Here is a 23439-nt window from a genome sequence, read left to right on the forward strand (position 1 = left end):
CAATCTGAGCTGAATTGATAATAATAGGTGGAGCATAGATGGAAAAGTGTATGGAACTTCCACATACCATAATTGATACATGAGTAAGTCATAATAACCATATATTATCTATAATGTTTGTGAAAAATAACTTGTAATTTAATTGATTTAAAGTTTTTATAGGAAAATCAGAGAATTTCATCTAGGGTTCAACAAGAAAGAATAAGTCAGAACTATGCTTAAAGCATAACCTTCTGAAAGACAATTTTAATAGGGAGTTGACAATACTCCTAACATATTAAAAGATGATCTTCATTTGGAGTGAAGTGCTCCAACACCCCAAGATAAAATTCGTACTAATGAAGTGTTCCAAAATAATAATCAATTTAGAATCACAAACACTCAATTTTATGGCTGGACTTGATGCATTTTCTAACCGGTATTTCCTTATTTAAGCTTCTCCAATCACATGGCTTATAGTCATTTTTGTAACCAAAAATTAAAAGATTTAAATGCACATTTGTCTCTCTATTTGAAAAATAATTTAAATTTTTTACCCTTTCATTTGGTTTCTTAATTTTATTTATTTATTGTGTTTTAGTTACCCCTCTATTTTGGAGTCAATTTTGCTGACATGATGTGCTTAAGTGAAATAATTTATATATAACACTTCAGCAAAATTGTCCTTAAAAATGATATGGATATTAAATGTGTTAAGTACATCATATTATCAAAATCAGCCACGAAATATAGGGGACCAAAAAAACATATTTAAATGTGGACTAAAAATATATTTGAATCAAAATAAAATGAATTTTTTTATATTTTTACTTTTCTAAAATAGTATCATTAAATCTTTAATGCTCAATTGCACAGAAATTCAAATTTAAATTCACTACACATCACTTATTCATTTATAAAAAATAAATTTTCGCCATTAAATAATTTGACCAAAATTTTTTAAATAAAATATAAAAAATTTTAATTGTAACATGACTTGATAGGAGGTGGTCTTTTATATATATATATATATATATATATATATATATATATATATATATATATATATATATATATATATATATATATATATATATATATATATATATATATATATATATATATATATATATATATATATATATATCAAAATATTTAATGCTGCAGATTCAATGTTAAATTTAGAGTTTAATAGTTATGCACTTATATTGTAAACTAGTTTTACACTATCAACCAGTAGAAATTAATTGTTTTGCCATATCATACTAGTAACTTAAAATTTACAGTATGATGTGGCGGAATACATGGTGGTGATTAGTTGACAGTGTAAAATAATTTTACACAGTCAGTACATATCCTCTTTTCTCTTAGATTTAAGATTTTTAATTAAAATAAGAGAATAAAATAGTTTTACACCGTTAATCAATTGATATAGTTAATTGATAAATTTTTATTAGATGACAGTGTAAAAATATTTTAGATATAAAACTCTTAAAATAAATAAAACTCTTGCCACTCAACTAAATGTTGTTTTATGAAGTTGGTCAAGTTTTAATAAAGATAAACATATTTTTTTAAAATCATACCATCAATTATTCTGATGTTTAAATTTTATTATTTTTAATATAACTTATTTAAAAGCACAGACTTTTAAAATAATCTAGTGAGTGAGTGAGTGAGGTAGTAAAAAGTAGGAGTGTAAACAACAAGTTATTCCTATAGTATTCAATATCTAAAATAATCAAATATTCGAAAATATTACCCATCTTGAAAAGACACTTATGCCCCCAACTGAATTTCAAAACACTCTAGAGCGCGCAAAAGAAGTTTAACTGAATCAGTTTCACTTTCAGTTTTCAGTTAAGCCGTTGTCTTCTCTCTCTCTCCTCTTTCTCTCTCTTTGCATCGAGCTCTGTTTTGTGCATGGAAGCAACACGTGAAACTGAGATACCCACAAACGGAGAAGATCAAAGCTGGTATCTTTTCCACCACCAAGAACAACCCGCCATGTCTTTCTCTCTCACCGACGGTTGCAAGAAGAGAAAACGGTGGCCAAAGATTTTCCGGCTACAATCTTTCGCAGACCCTGGTTGTCCGATTTCACCTTCAGGTCCTTTCCGTGATAACGTTCGGTTCTTTCTTCAAGAAGCTGGTGAGCCTGAAGATTACACGGTTTTGGGTAATCCTCTTTGGTCCACGTTTCTCATTCATGATAAGAGTAACCTCATGGCTCCGTTCTATACTCTTGAAGAAGAAGTTTACAACTCTTCTCATCCGTTCTGTGATCATTGCCGTTGCGTAGGTTCGTTTTCGATTTTCAATCTTGAAATGGGTCCGTTCAGTTTTTTGAATTTTGCGTCTGTTTTAAATTGTTGAAATGCGTAGGTTCCGTTTTGCAATGATTTTGATTTGTTTGTTCGTTTTCTGAATCTGGTATATGCATGAATTTTCAGTCTCTTTCGAATGGTTTATTGTTTTCTTGATTGTGAAGTAAATTTAACTGTGATTTGTGTCCGAAAACGGTTAGTTTGAAGTGTATGATCTGTTATTAATTAAGAACTGAAATGGGGTTTTTTGGTGATATTGATACTGATAGTGTATGGGGTTTGGTTTATGATTGATAGGTTGGAGTGGCCATTTTGTATCGAAGAGAAGGTACCATTTCATAATTCCGATGGACAATGCGTGGCATAAACCGTTAAACGAAGAAGCTCTAGATAATCAAAGTCATCTGTTACATGGTGTGATTCATTGCAATGGTTATGGCCATTTGGTGTGTCTTAATGGCATTGAAGGTGGTTCCAAATATCTCAGTGGCAGAGAGATCATGGATCTATGGGACAGAATTTGTAGCAATCTTAGAGCAAGGTAATAGAAATAGTAGTAGCTATAGTAGTTACATATTTCTTGCATTCATGATTCAGTGTTTTATTTGGCCTTTTTCTTCAATGCAGGCAAATTGCAGTAGAAGATGCTTCAAGGAAAAGGTCGATGGATCTTCGATTATTACATGGAGTTGCTTATGGTCACTCTTGGTTTGGTAGATGGGGCTACAGGTTTTGTCGCGGAAGCTTTGGCGCGACAGAACAAAACTACTATGAAGCAATCGAAACTCTTGGTTCGTTAGTTCTTGATGAGATTGTAAGGGATTTGAGTAAGACAAAGTACCATAAAGATATCAAACAGATGATTCGTTTATATAGAGATATGAGTGAAACTCAAATCACAACCATTAGAGAGCTTCTCAGATTCATGCTCACTGTCAAGTCTCGTCGACCCGTGTCAAAGATAACAATCACTTGTTCTTCTGGTTCTAATTCTGCTTCTGCTTCACCTTCTTATTCTACTACAACATTTCTGTCAAGAAATTCAACAAAACAAGCACTTTCATGTAGTAGATCAGATTCTATGAGTAAGGAAAAATCAGCAAGGTATAAGAAATTCAGCACAGCAGTGGTGAATATGGATAGTAGATGGCCAACAAGGAGACTAGAGTTTGCAGCTCAAGTGATTGTGGATGCGTTGAAAGAAGACAAAGCTACGAAATCAGGATCTAGTGGAATGACAAGACAAGATGTGAGGGATGCAGCTAGGCTTCACATTGGTGACACAGGTTTACTTGATTATGTGCTGAAATCATTGAACAATGTGATTGTTGGAAACTATGTCGTTCGTCGCATGGTTAACCCTTCATCAAGGATCCTTGAGTATACCATTCATGAGCTTGGGAAAGGGTTCAAGGCACCTGAAGCAGAACATGGAGTAATGACAGTTGCCGATAATCCTCAAGTAGATTCATCAGCAGCAGCAGCAGCCTCATCTTTAACTCCTGGTAATGATGTTTACAGTGATGTAGTTTACCTCTACAAGAACGTGCTGTTGGGCTATCCAGAATCAGAGGCGGTGGAATTAGCAGTTCAAACAATTCTCGACTGCAGACACTTTGTGAAAGAATGGGAATTGAGAGATGAAATGGAACAGGTTCTGACATTTATTTGCCGTCTGAAACCGAATTTCGTCGAGAATAAAGCTGATTTAAAAGGGCCAACTTGTGGTGAGATTGTAACTGTTCCATTGCATGCCACAGTTAGGGACTTGAAACAAGCTGCTGAGGCTGCTTTAAGGGACACTTATTGCATAGCTGAGAGACTGATAGTGACAGATATAAAAGAACTGATGGGTGTAGACGATAGCGAAGTGATTTTCGGGTTGATTGAATCAGGTGTGAAGCTTTGTATTAGAGGAATTAGTATAGACTTGTGTACACCATTGAAATATCAAGGAGGGTCTGATAACTGGAAGGTGAGGTGTGAGTGTGGAGCACAGGATGATGATGGTGAGAGAATGGTTTCTTGTGATATTTGTGAGGTGTGGCAGCATACAAGATGTTGTGGAATAGATGATACTGAGACTGTTCCACCATTGTTTGTGTGTACTGGATGCTGTGATTCACTTGTGCCACCAAGGATTGAATCTATCAGCTATGGTATGGTGGATTGTGCTGATGCATTTCTTGTTTCACCTGAGGCTACTCATTTGCTTGAGTATGGTTATGGGTACTGAATGTGATAGACTGATTGTAAACTGTTGAACAAAACCTTGTTGGATTATACATTTGTTGAAACAATTTTTTGAAATGCTAATTTTTGATAACTGACTAATCGTTGTAATGTCGATTCTTTTTTTGGCGAAATGTATAGTACTTTGTTTTCATTTGAGAGAAAGAGCTCGATATTAAAATGTAACACCAAATTTGAGGCAAAATACTTGTGAACTCCATAAATTTCTGGCAAATATTCACCTTATGTCTTCACTTCCAAATTGTTTTCTATGCAAACAATAACTTCTAAACAACGACGAATCACGATAACTCGTATTCAGAAAAAATCGACAGCAACTTCAACATCACATAACTTTGATGCGAGATGTTAAGAATTGATGTTAAAAATAAACAGTTAAGATTAAGAGTAAAAAATGTTGAATATCATATAAAACATCATGATATAGTACCAGAAGATAATGAGGAAGTTCAAGCCAAAAAATAAAATAACAAAATCCAAAATATTTCTAATATTCAAAACTTCATGACTAATTCACGTCTATATGAACTTTATTATTTTATTCAAGTTCGATAACTGAAATTATCAAAGAATTGGTGACCCCTTAAGGCTCTTAAAATAATGGAGCTCTGTGAGGTGTTCCTTTCCGTTTCCTTTTTCGCTTGGAAGGTTCAGAAGCTTCCACCCGTGATTCATGAGAAGGAGCTTGGATGGAACTGATGGAAGGAACTGAATCATCAGAGTTTCTTGAAACAGCTTTTACCTGAAAGATCAAATAAAAAAGATCAGACAGTAACAACTAAATGTCAGAAGTGTATTGAAATGGAAACAATAAATGTTGTGGTCATCAAATTGTTGTCATCACCATGCAAGCAATGGAGCAGTAGTGATACGGATGAGCTTCTTTCGACTTTCTACTGGTGTTGCATGATGCCGCGTCATCAAATGTAGATCCACAAATTGGAAGACAATTCAAGACCAGCCTTTTGTTGCATTTGAAGGGCTGCAATCAAAGAAGAATGAAATACAGACACTGTAACTAACATTAATCAAAAAGATTGAATTATCAAACCCATTATTTACTCTCATAGGCAAACATAGTTGTGGTAAGAATTTCTTAGGCGTATGGGTAGGGAGACATACAGACCACTTAGAGAGTCGGTACACATTGAGTTTCATAGTCTACAAGAAAATATAGGTAGAAGCAATTGAAAACAATTAGCAAAATATTTGTTGATCATCCAGTGTTGCACTAAATGTCTATATCTAACTGTGTCAGAATTTTTCATACCACCACTTAACTGAAACAAGAAGTTTGCAATTTCTCAATTACTTGAAATCTCAACAATTGCAACAGGAAGAAATAGTGCTTTTAAATCAATTTTCACCTATGCTTTCGTGTTACATTTCATGAGACACAATAGAGACTCGCAAATCTATAGTCAAGGTAAGATATAAATATAGTATAAGACCTGAATTTTTGAGCAATCGATATAAGTTTCCATAGCAGCAAGGCAGACAACATCCTTGTAAACATTTCTGAAAACTTGAAGTATCTGATGATTTTGATGATGCCCTGAGGACAGACAATACTTACAAGCAGATACTTTGCAGTTTATACAGTAAATATTCAAGTTATTCCATCGATTCAAATGAGAAGAACACGGTTCAAAGAACGTTTTCCCCAAAAAATCGTCAAGCCACCTTGGCTGGTGAACTTCATTTTGAACCTCTTGCTCATCCTACAAAAAATCATGTTAATAAATTCAGTACTAAAAGTTACAAAAAAAAATAATAAATAAAGTCATCACATCATTGATCGTGACTTTGTTATTTACTTTACTTTCAACATATTTTTTCTCAATTTTCGTTTTCTCCAGCCGTCACATATAATTATATGCATACCAAAATCGAAAACAGATGTTATACACTCTTTATTCCTTTTCGGAGCCCTATTAACTCCTGTCGCCATTACGATACAAAACTCAATACATATGAGGCAATCACAAATAAAGGCAATTTATTACTTCCAAGTGCTACATGTTTCTTTTAATAATATCACAAATTATGTCTTTTCATTGCTTAGTTCCCCCCTTTTTCAAAACAAAACTAGTTGTTGAGATAAAGACAATTTTGCAAACAGAACCAACATGATGGAAAAATGAGTGAAAACAGTATGAAGAAACAAAAAAATTTGAGACCAGGTCGAATGTAAACTATGTTAGAGATGATCATATATAAGGATGCTAAATTGCAAAATTCTTTCAGTTTATGCCGGAGAGAAAATATTACCTATTCAAATGCAATGCAATAAAGAATATAGCCAAAATGAAAGAACTTATCACTATCAACATGACAACTAATCTTCTCACAAAATACTAGGTAATTTTGTAATCAAGGAAATAAAGAGAGTGATTTGAAAACCAAGGAAGATTCGTTAAATATTGATCAATTTATACACATGCGGAAAATATTTGGTCAACTACCTCATTCATTTTTCTGGTTGAAAACGAGCTCGCCATTCCTTTCTTGCAGATTTAAAAATGAAAGATAGTTTGAAATTTCGCAATGAGAAGATTTCGAAGGAGAATTTCTAGATTCAATTGGGTGATCTGACTGATGGCAAGATACTACCAGAAGAAAAGGAGAGAAAAGGGTAACCCTAGAAAGCAGCCGTTCTGAAATGAGGCTCATTTTCTGATCATATAAGAGTTTATATACTCGGTAGTGAAAATAAAATAAACTCGACAAAGACTAAATTGACGAAACCGAAGCGTTTCTTCTCAATTCCTTTTCATAGTTGACAATTTGCAGTCTTGTATTAAAAAATCAATTGTCATTAGACGAGCTCCGTTTCATTTTCACAACCATGATTATTTTCCTTATCAAGAAAAATACTAAAGTTATACATTTGAATTTGAATATAACTGCCAAATCTGACAATAGGCAAAATCACATTGGGATTAATTCGGTTTTCTCGGCGAATTTCTAACTTACAAGATGAGGCCAATGAAAAAAATGTCTTTATATATCGAAAATATAATTCTACATACACTCTAACTTCAATGTTTTAATTTTATTATTGCGGTTCATGGTGGAGAGCCAAAATTCCACAATAACGTCTACCATATGGCGCCATCAACCCTCACATATTTGCCCATGGCAGAGAGCCTAAAACCCGCCACCGACATGGCTAATATTTGACAACACTGTTAGAGAAAGGAAGAAATGAAATGGGTTTCTCAATCTCTAAGCACCACAACCCCGGATATCTATAGGCAAATTTTCCATTTTTGGCAAGACCTTGAATTGAAATTCCAATTAAGTGTCAATCATTTAATCAACTACTTCTACATGAGATTCTTCCCTAAATATGAGCTCACACAACAATAATACTAATAGTTACGCTTTAGTAGTTTTTCTTAGTTTTATTCTTGCAATTGAACATTCATAGACCAAATCAAGCACTATTAACTACTAATACTATAAACTAACTTATGCATTTAGGTAATAGGAATTGAACAAAGATGCAACAAACTAACATAACAATATGGATGAAATGGGTTTCTCAATTTCTAACCAATACAACCCCAAATATGAATATCTACATACAAAGTATCTATTTTTAGCAAGACCCAGAATTGAAATTCCATTAAACTGTCAATGTAATAGGAATTGAACAAATATGCTACAAACTACAATTAGAAATACAAATTTACCTAGCCATAATCAAAACGAAAGACTGAATTTTGTTGAGAACCGCCAATGTATGGAGGAGGCAACGATGTGGGATTCCCATTCATAGCAGTAATTTCTCGATTGAAGAATAAAGCGAAGGAAAAAGGAGAAGTTCATAGCTGGTGTTTCAGCGTATAAAGAAGACAAAAGCTTAAGTTAAAAGTAATACCCAAATTAAATTTAGGTTTAAAGGAAGTGTTTTTGAAATTTGAAAGATGTTTAGGAATTTTGGTTTGATCATGTTTTCTCTAGGAACCCTAATTTAGCGTTTGATGTGGTATATAAGATAAGTTGATGCTTAAGGATGTGTTTGGTTCGAGGTAGAGCCAGGGGAAGGGAGGGGAGAGAATATTTAAAATGAAATGTGTTTGATTCAATTTTTAGAAGGGAGAGGAGGGGAGGGGAGCAAAATCCCTCCAAATGACGCTTTTTGCGTTACTCTGAATCGAAAGATTCGGAGGGAAGGGAGGGGATCTGAGTTTTAATATTAATTTAATTAATATATTTATTAAAATATCCTCGATTTTATTTTATTATTTTAAAAATATTATTTTCTTTCATGTTCCTACTTTTTTTTTTTTGATTTTTTCTCTATTGCTTCCATCAACTTATTATTAAAATCCATCCCCCTCCCCTCGTGAATCAAACATATTTTTAAACGAAATCACTTCCCTCCCCTCCCCTCCCCTCCCCTCCCCTCCCTTCCCCTCCCCTCCCCTCCCTTCCCCTTGTTTGAACCAAACATATATATAATTACAAAAAATCCCTCTCCTCCCCTCCCCTTCCCTTCCCTCCATTAAAATATCTCTCCTCCCCCTCATTTGAACCAAACAGACCCTAAAGCAACAAGACTTTAACTTCTTCGTGTATTTAGGAGGCGCTTGTATCAAAGGTTTGAAATAGGTTGAACCGAGTTAGATTTTGTCATCCTGAGTCTGATCTATTAAAACATTTAAAATTTAAGTTGGATGTAGTCTATCGTAGGCTTTTTTTTTTGTCTGAGTTTGACATTTTTGAAGGCCTAATTGACCTATTAGCCTAGTTAAAAGCCTATTTCATTTGAACATTTGTAAATAAGTTATTCAACTTAACTTTATATAGAGTAACAAATTAAGAGACCAGAGAGATTAGATGTTTTTTTTATATTGACTTATTTGTGTTTATTTAATAACATAAATTTTGTGATACTATTTGTTTGAGAGAACTTATAGAATCAAGTTATGACATTGTTCACAAGATTTATTTTCATAATTGCTTCAAGATAACTAAGATTTAATTTTATATTTTAATTTAAAATACAAAATACAATATAATAATAATAAAATTATTCATATTTATGTACACAAGGGTAAAAATCAACTTTGGGTACAACGAACCTTCACTCGTTGTATCTTAACCAAACAGACTCTTGATAAACATACTTCATAACCCTAAAGCCACACTTTATTATTTGAGGAAGAGCAAGAGAATAAACCTTTATTGGACAAGAATCTTCAAACTAAAAGAAAACCTGTAAAAACCCTAAGTTGAGCGATTGTTGAACCTTTGAACCACAAGTGTTTTATGAAATGAATGAATGTTTATGCAAATTTCCTAATAAAAGGATGCGAGATGAAATTAAAGCATGCGCCAATGAAATCAAATCAGGATGAAAAATTCTGGGGTGCAACAAGCATCCATGGCCATCTTGATGGGCATTCTGATTTTCAATATCATTCTAGAGTTTCTTCCTCAAGTGAAGATGGTTTTGGGCATATATTGCACTTAACCAGTACAAGAATTCTCCATAAGTATCAGTTACTTTGTAGTGAATCATCTGGTCCGTACTTTCCACGCACTCTACCTTAACTTGAGCATCATCCCAACAATTCCAAATTCTTCCATTTTCGTGTTTCTCATAATTATCCAAGACCTTTAAGCTTCATACTTTTCATAATCCCTTCAGCTTTGTTCCGTTTCACTCGAGTTTCAATCAATACTTAATAGCAGGGTTAAGTTTTTGGAGACATGAGCTTATCTCTTTAATCTTACCTGCTTTATCCAACCCCTCACATTCCAAGACACAATCATGGAACATCCTCGAGGAACACCAAAGAGTTGCCAAAAAATTTATTAGTTAAAAGCTTTATTTATGAAATGTGTGGGAAGAAAATAATCCTTTCAAGTGGGGGCAAATCACAAAATCATTTATTTATTAGTTAAAAGCCAATTGAAGCACTAAAATTTGGGATTGTGACTGTGACTGTGATAGTGGACTACCATACCACTAAAATTTGATTTGAAATTAGAAGGAGGATTAAAATTTAAAAAAAAAAAAAAACTAAATTTAGGAATAGAAAATCTAAATTTTAAAAATTGAGGGATTCAAAATAAAAAAATAATAAAAACCCCAAATTTAAAATAAAGAGATAACAAAATTAAAAAAAGAATAACCAAATTACAATTAAGTCAATAATATATATGGAGATTTATATATTAGAGAAATAAAGAAAAACATATACAGAAGTTCTAGTTAGGGGTGATAAAACGGGTCTGATCCCTGTTTTGCCGCACTTTAGTGCGGGGCAGACTGAAGTTTTAGATCATCACCCTTTAATGTGATCGCCCGCGCCGTTTTTTATGTGGGCTTTTGTTGGCACGAAAATTAATATAAATTTTAGCATTTTTAGATTTAAAAGTTGTAGTGTCTGCGGGCTTAGCCGGCCTCACTCTCATTTTTTTGCAAGATGGACCAAGGTTTTATGTTTGCATCCTTAATTATGATTGTTCCGCTCTGCTCTAGTTTTTTGCGGATTTTTGCGGAGCAGACGTAAATGGGGCGGAGATGTCCGTTTTTGTCACCCCTAATTCTAGTAGTATTTATAAAATTAAAAAAACTAATTGTAGTGTTTATGTGTTTTCTAAATAATAAGTTGTTATATGTTATTTTTGTAAAAATATATTTTTAATACTCTTATTATTATTATTATTATTATTATTATTATTATTATTATGTTATTATTTTATTCATTGAGGTATAATTATATATTAAAAAATGTTTCAAATATTTGAATGTATATTTGTCACGTCACTATAAGTTTGTAGACCTAGCCAATTTTTTTGGTTTTCAACTGTTACATAATAAAATATAAAAATACAATAAAAAATGAATAAAAGCAAAGAAGGAAATAGATGTGGTGAGAACATCACACATTAGCCGATGATATAGTTGGCTTAATGATTAAATTTTTGTTTGACTAAATTTTTTATCTTGTCAAACAAAAAAAAAAAGTGGGAGACTAAGTCGCCATTTCTTTTGTTAATGGACCATTTTGGGTCCTATAAATATGTATAGATACTTAGATAGATTTAACTTTAAAAGTCTAAAACTATTGCAACCCCAAAGCCCTTTTTCTCCCTTCTGCCATGGACAACAACACAGAAGGCTCTATGTCAGAGTCTCATGTAATGTCCATCCTTCTTTTATGTTTTTGGATGATATGAATTATAAGTTATATATCTCTTAAATTCCCATGAATTGCTTACTATTGTAGCTTTATATTGTTTGAGTGTTGAATATGGGCTAAATATTGACATTATTTTGTTGTGTTTTTTACATTAGGTGGAAAAGGAAAAAAAGACAGCACAATATGTAGTTGAAAATGATGATATTGCAGCCACATCTTATGCGCAAGGACAATACTCTATTTCGAATTGCATTGATGTCTTGAAAATTTTAAAGGACTCCAAAAATTACATTCCTGACGAAGATTTTTGCTATGCTTTTGAATTGATTAAAGATAGCAAGAATAGAATAATAGTTATTTCTTTAAAAGATCGGGTGGATATTTTGACAATTTGGATAAAAAATATGTATATCAAGAAAAATTATGGAGCATGGTATGTTGGTGGTTTGAGACATTGACGCGGGTCGGACACTGACACCCTTTCATTATAGGTGTTAGTGTTGCATAGTAGAAAAACCTTCAGAATTTGTATTTAGATTTGATTTTTTTTATTCATTGTTAAACTTCATATTGTAATGAATTATTTACTTATCATTTGTGATTTTGTTTTTCCTTTCAATCTGTTCTATCAAGGGCTTTTAATTAGTCAAACTAATCAACATTCAAGAAACAAAAAATTAAGAATATGCTAATCTCAATACAATTTTTTTAGTTGTCTTTTAAGCTTCATTTTCTCTATCTTTTTCAATTAAGTCTTCTCATCAATTGCACATCTTTGAATTGAATTTTGAATTAATTTATTTTTTAACATGCATAATTCAATTGGTCGTATTTATTAGAGATTGGTGAAACTCGTCCCTACAAAACTAGCTTGTAGGATGAGGATTGCCCTCAATTATAAATTATAAGCAAATGTTTATGTCATATGTTGTCTGATGTGAGACTCTTAACACACCCTCGCGCCTAGGACTGAACAACTTGAGCGTGGAAATAAATGATGGGTGGTCCGATAACAGAAATTTGATAGCAGGTGGTCCATTGAATCATAAACCTGGCTTAGATACCATATTAGATTTTAGCCTAACTCATCCCTACAAAAATCGCCTTGTATGGTGAGGATTGCCCCCACTTATAAGCAAATGTTCAGGCCATATATTGTCCGATGTGAGACTCGTAATAGTATCTGAGTTTGATCATGATGTTTTAAGTCAATTGCTGGAGTTAACGAAATAAGAACCATATTTGATATTGGTTCAAGTTATGTGGGAAGTGAAATCTAAAACTATTTTGAAAAAATTGAAAATTCGAGATTTATTGTGTGTGACTCGAGTCACTCACAATCCATGACTTGAATTAAATCAAATAGAGGATTACATAAAGTTTTTGATGTATCTGATTCAAATCACTGTTTACACATGATTCTAATCATGCAACACTGTGACTCGAATCACAAGTTGCATAGATTTAAATCACACACCATTTGCTAGCCACTGCCTAATTTGACTCGAATCACACTTTCTACGTGACTCAAATCACACAGTTTTTCACATTTTCCTGTTTGGTTCTGTGTAGTTTGATTCGAATCAAGCTTGTACATGATTTGAATCATGAACTTTCATGACTCGAATCAAGCTTACAATTGTCTTGAATCACATAAATATGGGTAGATTTTATTTATGAGATCTTGTTTCACCCTACTTCCTCATTTGACTCAAATCATGAAATATTATTGACTCGAATACAACTAACATTTTCCATCCATTTTTGTGCTTAATCACAAGCACATTTAAATTCATTTTATCATTTTCTTTCAAACACAACTCACATAACTGATAACATTTTCAGAGTGATTTTGTGAGAATCAACAACCTCCATTTTTGAAAACTCAAAATCTCTTGCAAACAATATCTCTTTCATCTTTAACCTCTTGTTTAGATTTAGATATTGATTTGATTATAGAGATCTATAATTGTTAAGTGAAACATGTCTTGAAAACTAATCATTTTTGAAGAATTTAATAAGATTTTTAGGGAGCTTGCAAGATTATGGTTGTTGTGATTGGTAATGACAAATTCCAATGAAAAGAAGGAGGTTTTCTCTCTCGTTGACCTTGGAACTGTTGTGTAGAAGCCTACGAATAGGGTAAGAGTTTTCTCAATCTTTGGGCAGTTTATTGCTCAAGAAATTAGTGGGATCTAGGGGTGATTACCACGCACGAAGACTTGGAGAAGATTGGTGAAGCTGGAAAGATTAAGAAGCCTGAATCAAGTAAAGGTTTCGAGAGAGTTCAACATAAAGGTTGTATACAAGTCAAGATCCAGATAGGAGATTTATTTTTCTCAGCATTATTGTGGATTGGTGATTGTATGAACTCAAATAATGTTTATCAAAACATCGTGGAAGAAAAAATTTCAATGGTAAACCATTGGAGAGTGGAGTAGGCTCCTTCGAAGAAAGAGTCGAACAAATATACATCATGGTGTACTCTCTCTCTCCCCCTCTCTCCTTTTCCCCCCCTCTCTCTCACTCTTTCATTTTATTGTGCAGGATATTGCATGTTTAGGTTTTCAATTCTTAGCGTAGTTTATCATTAAATTCCGTCGGTAGCGATTTATTATGTAAAGTTAGGTTTTGTTAGAATTGGCGCCTAATTGACCTTTAGTGCTGATTAAAATTTGGAAAACTAGTGACATTAGAAATACTCACCCACCTAAAATTTGGTATATTTCAGAAGTACTCACCCACCTAAAAAAGAACATAAGAAAAATGATGTTGATGTTACGTGTTATGAGTATGGAAAATCACGACACTACAGAACTACTTGTTCAAGTCTCACCAGGCATCATAAAAATAAAGATAAGGAAGTCTACAAGATGAAAGGCTAAGACGCCTAAGGTCGTAGAGCCTAAATCGTGTGGGAAGAAGAGGATGAGAACTCCTCCTCAGATTCTAGTTCAAGTTCAGATGATAAGTGTGCTAACCTATGTTTTATGGCACTTAAGAAAGGTGAAGGCTCACAAGTATGCACTTTCGATCATTATGATGAATATTCATATATTGAATTGTCGAAAGCTTTTAATGATATGTATGTGGACTCTATAAATGCTTCTAAGAAAATTTCTATCCAAAAAGAGCTTTTTTTTAACTTGAAAAGGAGATAAATAATCTTAATAGCGCTTTGGAATCCCTTAAGGAAATACATACATCTCTAGTTGATGAGCATTTTAATGTTTTTGACACTTTAGTTGAAAATATAGAAAAAGTAGAAAGTGTTATTTGTCCAACTTTAAAACTTGAAAATGAAACTCTCTAAGGACAACTAACTCATGCTATTTCACTATCTGTTACTATTTCTTCAAGTGATAGAGGGACGGTTTTCAAGAAAAACCCATGTGTCGCTAGGATAAGTTGAAAAAGCATTTCAACTATAGCTATTTGTCATTATTGTGGTGATAAGGGTCACATTAGGCCTCTTTGTCATATCAGGAATGTCCAACTTCCCAATGGTAAAATGACATGGATACTTAAGGGTACCTCAACTAATCCTAAAGGACCCATTATTTGAGTACCTAAATTGCTTATTTGATTGTCTAGAGAAAGGTCTTGTCTCCAAGAAAAGGCCATGGTTCCTAAATAGCGGATGTTCAAGACACAGGAGATGCTTCCATGTTCATCTGTTGGATTTATTAATCCAACGTCACCCTTAGGGATTCGATGGGCTTAACATTTCAACCCATGGCATCCAAGAATCTAGTGATTGGTCTTCCTAAAATGAAAATTGCAAAAGATAAATTATGTGGTGCTTCTCAAATGGGAAAGCAAACGAGAGTGTCATTTAAATCTTAAAAGGTTATTTCGATATCGAAACCTCTTGAGCTTCTCCACCTAGACTTGTTTGGCCCTTCGTGGACAAGAAGTTTTGGAGGCAATTATTACAGATTTATGATTGTCGATGACTACTCTAGATTCACTTGAATTTTATTTTTAACCCATAAGGATGAAACTTTTAAGACTTTCGTTAATTTTGCTAAGCTTGTACAAAATGTTTTGTTTGAAAATAATGACACTCTGTAGTGATAATGGTGGTGAATTTGTTAACCATCAATTTCAAAAAATTTGTACCAAAAATGAGATTACTCATAACTTTTCATGTCTAAGAACTCCACAATAAAATGATGTTATTAAGCGTAAAAACCGAGTTTTTGAAGAATTGGCTCGCACCGTGATAAGTGAAATAATCCTACCTAAGTACTTTTGGGCGGATGTGATGAATATTGCATGCTATGTCTTGAATAGGGTGGTTATTCAACCCATCCTAGTGAAGACACCATATACGTTACTTAAAGGTAGAAAACCAAACATTTCTTTCTTTCGCATTTTTCGGTTGCAAATGTTTCATTTTAAATAACAATAAGGACAATTTTGGTAAATTTGATGCTAAGTCCAATGAAGGGATATTCTAAAGGTGCTCATCTACGATTAAAACTTATAAAGTTTACAATTATAGAACATTTTTGGTAGAAGAATATATTCATGTTTCAATTGATGAATCCTCACCCCAAAATACGGGGAAATGTATTTGTTCTGATATTTCAAGTGTGATAATAGAGAACTTGATCAACAAGAAAAATCCCAAAGAGGACCCTCCATCTAGAAAGGATGAGCACATTAATGAAGATAAAGAGGAAAGCTTACATGAGGATGATAAACAAGAGATCTTAAACCAGCTTCCTCATGATTGGACAACTGCAAAAGATCATTTGTTGGATCAAATTATGGGAGATATAAAAAAAGGTGTAAGTATTAGATCACAGGGTAATAATTTTTGTAAGTACTTTGCTTTCATTTCTCATATTGAACCTAAGAACATGTCTGATGCCATACATGACGAGGGATGGTTACTTGCTATGCAAGAAGAACTTATTCAATTTAAATGTAACGACGTTTGGGACCTTGTTTCACATCTAGGTGATAAAACCGTCATTGGCACTATCTGGGTATTTAGGAACAAGATGGATGAAAATGACATAATTGTGGAACCGTGTTTTGCAAGTAATAGATTTTATTTTGATGATGACAACTGTGAAGAACAAGAAACAGATACTCATCATGATAAAGATGCAACATGATGACAACAGTAAAAGATCATAAAAGAAAGACAAACATTCAGCATAGTAAAGATGCAATCATAAAGAAAGTCAACCAATGTACTTAAAGCAGTTAAAGATGCAAGTCATGGGTTTGATAAGGATTGACAAAGCTTTAGACATAGATAAAACCTCAAACATCAACAAAGCTTCTGACAAAGGCAAATAAACATATTACATCAAAAGTCTCAAATAGACAAAAAAATTATGTTAAGGCCCCTAATTTTTTGAGGACCTGGGTCGTGGGCCTGGTTGCCCTGTCCCAAGGACGGCCCTGATTTTTATTGCTATGTAGTTTATTTTTGCTTATAAATAAGTTTATTACATATTCTATATAAATGACGGTTAACCCAAGAAATCGAAATTTATTCTTTTTTAGTATTATTTAACAAATATGATGAATAATGTAAAATACCGAGAAAAATTCAAATATTCCTAAAAGATTAAAGGAAATTTGGATAATTGATGACCAAAAAGAAGGATTGACGTGTCCAACAATGCGTTTGGCCTAGTCCAAACAAATTTTGCACATTCTAGGAATGCATTGGTTCCATCAAGGCGCAATGCGTTTTCCTATTACGAAAATGCAATATGTCCAGGCTTCTACAATGCTTTTCTTCTTCAATTAAAATTCATTCTCAATTCAGTTAGCACATTTTTACGCCATCACAATCTAAAATAGGATCCCTTGTACTACTATATAAGCAAATACCATGGGAGGGAAAAAAAGGTTTTCGTGAGACAACTACCATTTTAAAGAGAAAAACACAAGAAAGAAAAGAGAAGGCGCCCTTTAATTTTGGAGTTTGAGCTTCTCTTAACATTCATTTATGTGGAATATTTTTGCTACTCTATTCGTCAGTCTTATTTTAGCTATGAATAAATGGATTCCCATTTGTGAAAGAAGATTGATTTATGGTTTTGAAAATAACCTTATATTCTTAAATAACTTTTTTTTCTTTTTAATTAGTATTATTAAGTTATTTATCATAGTGTATGCTGATAATACTTTTTATTGTCTAATCACCAATCAAAATGATTTATGATTTACTTTATGAAATGAATGTGAAATTAGTAAATAGTTTGAACTAGATATTCTCGCCTACCACTGAATAGAGATGGTGGACCATGGTGAACCTTTAAAACCTACATATTTCTCTTAAATTTAAATGCTTAGCTTTACATTGTAAATTTCTAAGAGATTGGAGAACTCTTTAAGTTGTTATTGATTAAATTACTAAGAGATCATAATTAAATAAATATGGAAATGAGTAATAACATATTATAATAACTTTTGATTGGTAATTAGACAATAAAAAGTATTATCAGCATACTAAAATACTGTATTAATGACTAAAAAATCCGAGTCATGAAGATAGCGTGCTAAGGACACTAATTATGGCTGGTTAGTAAAAGAATACTAAAATAATAGAAAAATGATAAATTTTTTTGAGTATATAAGTAATTTAATATGTAATTGAGGTGTATCAGTATACCATGTCTAATAATATATAAAAGACCTTAACTTTGTTGGGTCTCAATAAAATAATCGATTAGGTTAATTCAATGCTTGGGGTTTTGATAAGAATGTTTTTCAAATGAGTTGTGTTATTTTAACACTTAAATATTGACTCGGCATTCTAACATCATATACAAATACATCATTTATAAAGGTAAATAAAGAGACAACATAATAATAAAAAGTAATATTGCATACAAAACTCTATAAAAATATGGTGTTGGACACCTAAAAAGATGTCTAAATAACTTTATTATTTTTATTCTTCTTAATAAACACACCCATTGAGTTAATTATATAACTATGATATGATTAAAAACATATTTCACATATTTCTCTTCTAAAAATGGACTGAAAATTTTAGTATTGCATTCTCATAGTTAAATCAACAAAATTGTTATTTGTGCTAATTGATATCACAAAATGATATAACTAACATTATTTTCACTAAAAATCACTTTAATAATCTAAAGTAGATTACGCTAGAAGAAAAACATAATGTTTTAGGAGGCAAATTATGATGATTCAGAAGGAGGCGTTGGAATTACAGGGATGTCGGGAATGCCTGGAATTTTTGGAAGAGGTGGTATTGAAATTGGGGTGCATGGGATCCCAGGAATGGGTGGGATTCCTGGAATGCATGGAATACCAATGGGTGGAATTGGGATTCCAGGAATGGTTGGAAGGGGTGGGATTCCAGGTATGTTCGGAAATCCAGGTATGAGAGAATCAAAATTTACACCATCATTATTTTTCTTTGTAGCAACCTCGAGTTTGGAAGATTCAGAAGGTGGACTGGGAAATCCTGGAATATCGGGAATGCCTGGAATTTTTGGAAGAGGTGGTATTGAAATTGGGGTGCATGGGATCCCAGGAATGGGTGGGATTCCTGGAATGCATGGAATACCGATGGGTGGAATTGGGATTCCAGGAATGGTTGGAAGGGGTGGGATTCCAGGTATGTCCGGAAATCCAGGTATGAGAGAATCAAAATTTACACCATCATTATTTTTCTTTGTAGCAACCTCGAGTTTGGAAGATTCAGAAGGTGGACTGGGAAATCCTGGAATGCTGGGAATGCCTGGAATTTTTGGAAAAGGTGGTATTGAAATTGGGGTGCACGGGATTCCAGGAATGGGTGGAAATCCAGGAATGCATGGAATACCAAAGGGCGGGAATTGAATCCCGGGAATGCTTGGAATGGGTGGGAGTCCAGGAATGTCTGGAAGTCCAGGTATGAGAGAATCAGAACTTCCACCATCATTATTTTTCTTTGTAACGACCTCAACTGCAAAAACATAAAACACAAGTCACTTATTTAAAAAAAATCTTCCTTCAAATATATCAGTCATTTATGAATAATAAAACACAAATTTTGTTAGAATAATGTATATAATATTGATAAGCCATATAATAATTATATATATATATATATATATATATATATATATATATATATATATATATATATATATATATATATATATATATATATATATATATATTCATACACAAAGTCAACAAATATGTCGAAGCATCATATAAACCTTGAATTTACTATGGTTAAAATAAGCTAATCAATATGTCGAAGCATCATATAAACCTTGAATTTACTATGGTTAAAATAAACTAATCAATGAAAGAGGGGAAAATGTCTCACTACTCAAGATTGGAGAATTCTTACCCAAGTTCCTAGCTTCTCCCATGGAAGAGATCAAAATAATCATGGCCAAAAGGCCTTGCATGAGCAAGACTAGTTTAGACAACATTTTTTTAAAGTAAAATTGAATAGAATTAAAATAAATTAAAAGTTTGCTGATGAAATTTAGTGTGAAGATGAACTCTATATATAAGCACGATATAGAAAGAGAGTGGACAGGTCAATTAAGATTGGAACAAATTGTTTTTAATTCCTAAACATTATTGGTAAGTTACAAATTTATACAGGCATAAATCGTAACACATAAATGTTATTGTGCCTCATAAAATTTAATTTATTGGAAATGTTTTTCATTAAATTTTGTGTTTTATACTGCAATAAATTTTTATATTAAAATGTTTTTATAAGGAAAAACGTTTTTCTTATTAAAAGAAAAAAATTAAATTAATATTATGGTGGTTACAAGTTACAACTCATGCCAAACCTATAATGGGAATTTAGTTGTCTATGATTTAATTTTTTAATCTTTGAATATTTTTAATTTATTTGTTTTATTATTGTACTTTATTTTAAGCAGGTGTGGATTTTACTTCAAAGAAATAAAATTACTTGTTATGAAATTTATAATATTTTCTTAGGATTTTTATTTAAAAATAGGTGACTCAATGCTCCGATAAATATTTTGAAAATAGTTCAGTTATTCATAAAATAAAATTTAATATTTTATATATTGCATGTTAATTTAGAATTCATTGTGTTTTCTTAAATTAAAAATTATATTGATTTTTAACTATTCAAAATATATCATATTAACATTTTTGTGTCTAATTAACAATGATTTTATTAATTTTTAAGGTTTTTCGTCGTCTATTAAATAAAAAATATTTAAATTAAAGCACAAAAATAACATAAAAGATCAAAAAGATATTAGTCCTAAAAGAAATATAAACACATCAATGATTTTACTATTTTAAATTTAAATGAGTTAGCAAATATGATCAAATCAGATAATGTTATTCAATACTATATTAATTTATTTTTTATAGTAAAAGTGCCAATGCTCAACCGATTTTCCTAAAATAAATTATTATTTTCAAGTATAAATAATTTATCATGTAATTCTGTTTGTTGGCGCAACATCGGGGGAGTCGAGTTCGGGAGCATTGATAATCACGGGACATTCCTTTGGGCAACACACTTTTGTGGGAGAGACACCACTTCTCCACCTAAAACCTTAAGGTGATAGGTGAGTGGGTTCTCCCACTTATATATGCTCAAGTCACCACACACATTTCCAATGTGGGACTATTATCCACACTCACACTTGATTCTCAACAGATACAAGTGTATGTGGAAGAGAAGAAATTAGACTCTCAAACCTTTGAGTAATTCCTTATCGTTAAAGATGACAATGAAGAAAATAGGAACAAAACTAGGATTAGGGTTTGCGGAAATTAAAAGAGAAGAAGGAAGTATTTTCTGCAGAGTTTCTCTCTGCCCACAAACTGTGGAAATTCTGTTATTCACTTGCAACTGCAACTTCTGTGAATACAAGATTAATGACTTGATTACAAATAATGAGGGTTACTCCCTATTTATAGATTTAGGTTAGCCTTCTCCCTAAGCCAAAGCCCAAAACTATAAAAGCCCAAAATACCTATTTTGGAGCTAAATCAAATCTAATCTATTTTAAATCTAAAACAAACTATCTAAATTTAAAACAAACTTATGTGTAACAAACTGTTACACATTTAGACACACCTTGTGTTCGAGTAACAACCTGCCTCGACACAAGGAATTACAAATTAACACACCACCTAATTCATTGTGTCTAAGCTATCCACATTCATCATAGCTCTTAGTCTTCTGAAAATTTCGACCAGCACTCCCTTCGTCATGATATCTGCAATCTGATTCTCAGTTCTGCAGTGTTCCAAATTCATCTTTCCTTTAGCTACCTGCTCTCGAAGATAATGGAACCTCATTTCGATGTGCTTGCTTCGACCATGTGCTATCGGGTTCTTCGCAAGATTGATAGCTGACATGCTGTCAATCTTCATGGTAATTGCTCCATGATCTTTACCTGTTATCTCTTCGACCAAGTTCACCATCCATGTTGCTTGACATGCACAAAGAGAAGCAGCTATGTACTCTGCTTCGCATGATGATAGTGCCACTACTGGTTCCTTTCTCGAACTCCAAGCAACTGGTGCACCACCTAGCATAAACACATATCCTGCTGTGGATTTTCGATCCTCAGCATCACTACACCAACTCGAGTCGGTGTAACCCACTAATTTGCATTCTTTTCCCTTATCAGCTGCAGGAAACAGAATGCCATAGTCGAGAGTTCCTTTCAGATACCTCAGTATCCTCTTCGCCGCTGCTAGGTGTGATACCTTTGGCTTCTGCATGAATCTACTTATCATACCTACACTGTACGCTAAGTCAGGCCTTGTGTGACAAAGGTATCTCAATGACCCAATAAGTCTTCTGTATTGGGTTGGGTCGACATCTTCTTCATCTGGGTTCTTCGACAGTTGCAATCTTGTTTCAGCAGGTGTCGAAGTCGAATTGCATTCTTCCATCTCAAATCTCTTGAGAATTTCACTTGCATACCTTCTTTGATGCATCATCAAACCTCTACTACTCTTGTAGAATTCAATACCAAGGAAGTATGAAATTTCGCCCAAATCTGACATTTCAAATTCCTTGCTGAGATCACCTTTAAAGCCTTCGATCTCTTTCTTGCAGCTACCTGTTATCAACAAGTCGTCGACATAGAGACATAGTATAAGCAATTCACTCTTGCTTCTTCTTACATATACCCCATGTTCAGTTGTGCACTTCACAAATTTTTTCTCCCTTAGGAAACTGTCGATCTTCTTATTCCAAGCTCTTGGAGCTTGCTTCAGCCCATACAGTGCTTTATGCAGTCTGTACACTTTTTTCTCTTCTCCATGTTTCACAAACCCAACTGGTTGTGCAACATAGACTTCTTCGTCCAAGGGTCCATTCAGGAATGCACATTTAACGTCCATCTGACACATGTGCCAATTGTTCATGTTCGCCAGACCAACAACCAACCTGATCGTTTCGATCCTGGCAACAGGTGCAAAGACCTCATCGAAGTCAATTCCTTCCTTCTGAAGAAATCCTTTTGCCACAAGCCTCGCCTTGTATCGAGTCACTTCACCTTTTGGATTACACTTCACCTTGTATACCCACTTCACATCAATTGCCTTCTTGCCTTGAGGCAATTCGACAAGTGACCAAGTATTGTTGTCTTCGATGGACTTCAATTCTTCATTCATAGCTTTCACCCACTTCGAATCCTTCAATGCCTCAGTTGCATTGACAGGTTCGACATCTGCGTAGAAAGCGTAATGTA

At 33.1% G+C, this 23439-nt stretch overlaps 4 protein-coding genes across 4 annotated transcripts; 2 read left to right on the plus strand and 2 right to left on the minus strand.

The window, feature by feature from the left end:
* The first annotated feature begins 1902 nt into the window (after window positions 1–1902).
* Window positions 1903–4542, plus strand: LOC131619388 (PHD finger protein MALE MEIOCYTE DEATH 1). Its single transcript, XM_058890491.1, has 3 exons — window positions 1903–2281; window positions 2604–2847; window positions 2934–4542. The coding sequence occupies exons 1-3, from the start codon at window positions 1903–1905 to the stop codon at window positions 4540–4542; spliced, it is 2232 nt and encodes a 743-aa protein (XP_058746474.1).
* On the minus strand, window positions 4422–8580 carry LOC131617510 (uncharacterized). The gene is made up of 4 exons (XM_058888791.1): window positions 8258–8580; window positions 6011–6280; window positions 5404–5541; window positions 4422–5301 (listed from the first exon to the last, which is right to left on the minus strand). Exons 2-4 carry the CDS (start codon window positions 6041–6043, stop codon window positions 5152–5154), a joined length of 321 nt encoding a protein of 106 aa, XP_058744774.1. The 5' UTR covers window positions 6044–6280; window positions 8258–8580; the 3' UTR covers window positions 4422–5151.
* Window positions 8581–11647: 3067 nt separating this feature from the next.
* Window positions 11648–12529, plus strand: LOC131617511 (uncharacterized). Its single transcript, XM_058888792.1, has 2 exons — window positions 11648–11720; window positions 11878–12529. Exons 1-2 carry the CDS (start codon window positions 11682–11684, stop codon window positions 12178–12180), a joined length of 342 nt encoding a protein of 113 aa, XP_058744775.1. The 5' UTR covers window positions 11648–11681; the 3' UTR covers window positions 12181–12529.
* Window positions 12530–18874: 6345 nt separating this feature from the next.
* LOC131617512 (uncharacterized) lies at window positions 18875–20185 on the minus strand. Its single transcript, XM_058888793.1, has 2 exons — window positions 20073–20185; window positions 18875–19676 (listed from the first exon to the last, which is right to left on the minus strand). Exons 1-2 carry the CDS (start codon window positions 20155–20157, stop codon window positions 18904–18906), a joined length of 858 nt encoding a protein of 285 aa, XP_058744776.1. The 5' UTR covers window positions 20158–20185; the 3' UTR covers window positions 18875–18903.
* Between the last annotated feature and the right edge of the window lie 3254 nt (window positions 20186–23439).

Source organism: Vicia villosa, linkage group LG7 (genome assembly GCF_029867415.1).
Source record: "Vicia villosa cultivar HV-30 ecotype Madison, WI linkage group LG7, Vvil1.0, whole genome shotgun sequence".
Classification (NCBI taxonomy): domain Eukaryota; kingdom Viridiplantae; phylum Streptophyta; class Magnoliopsida; order Fabales; family Fabaceae; genus Vicia; species Vicia villosa.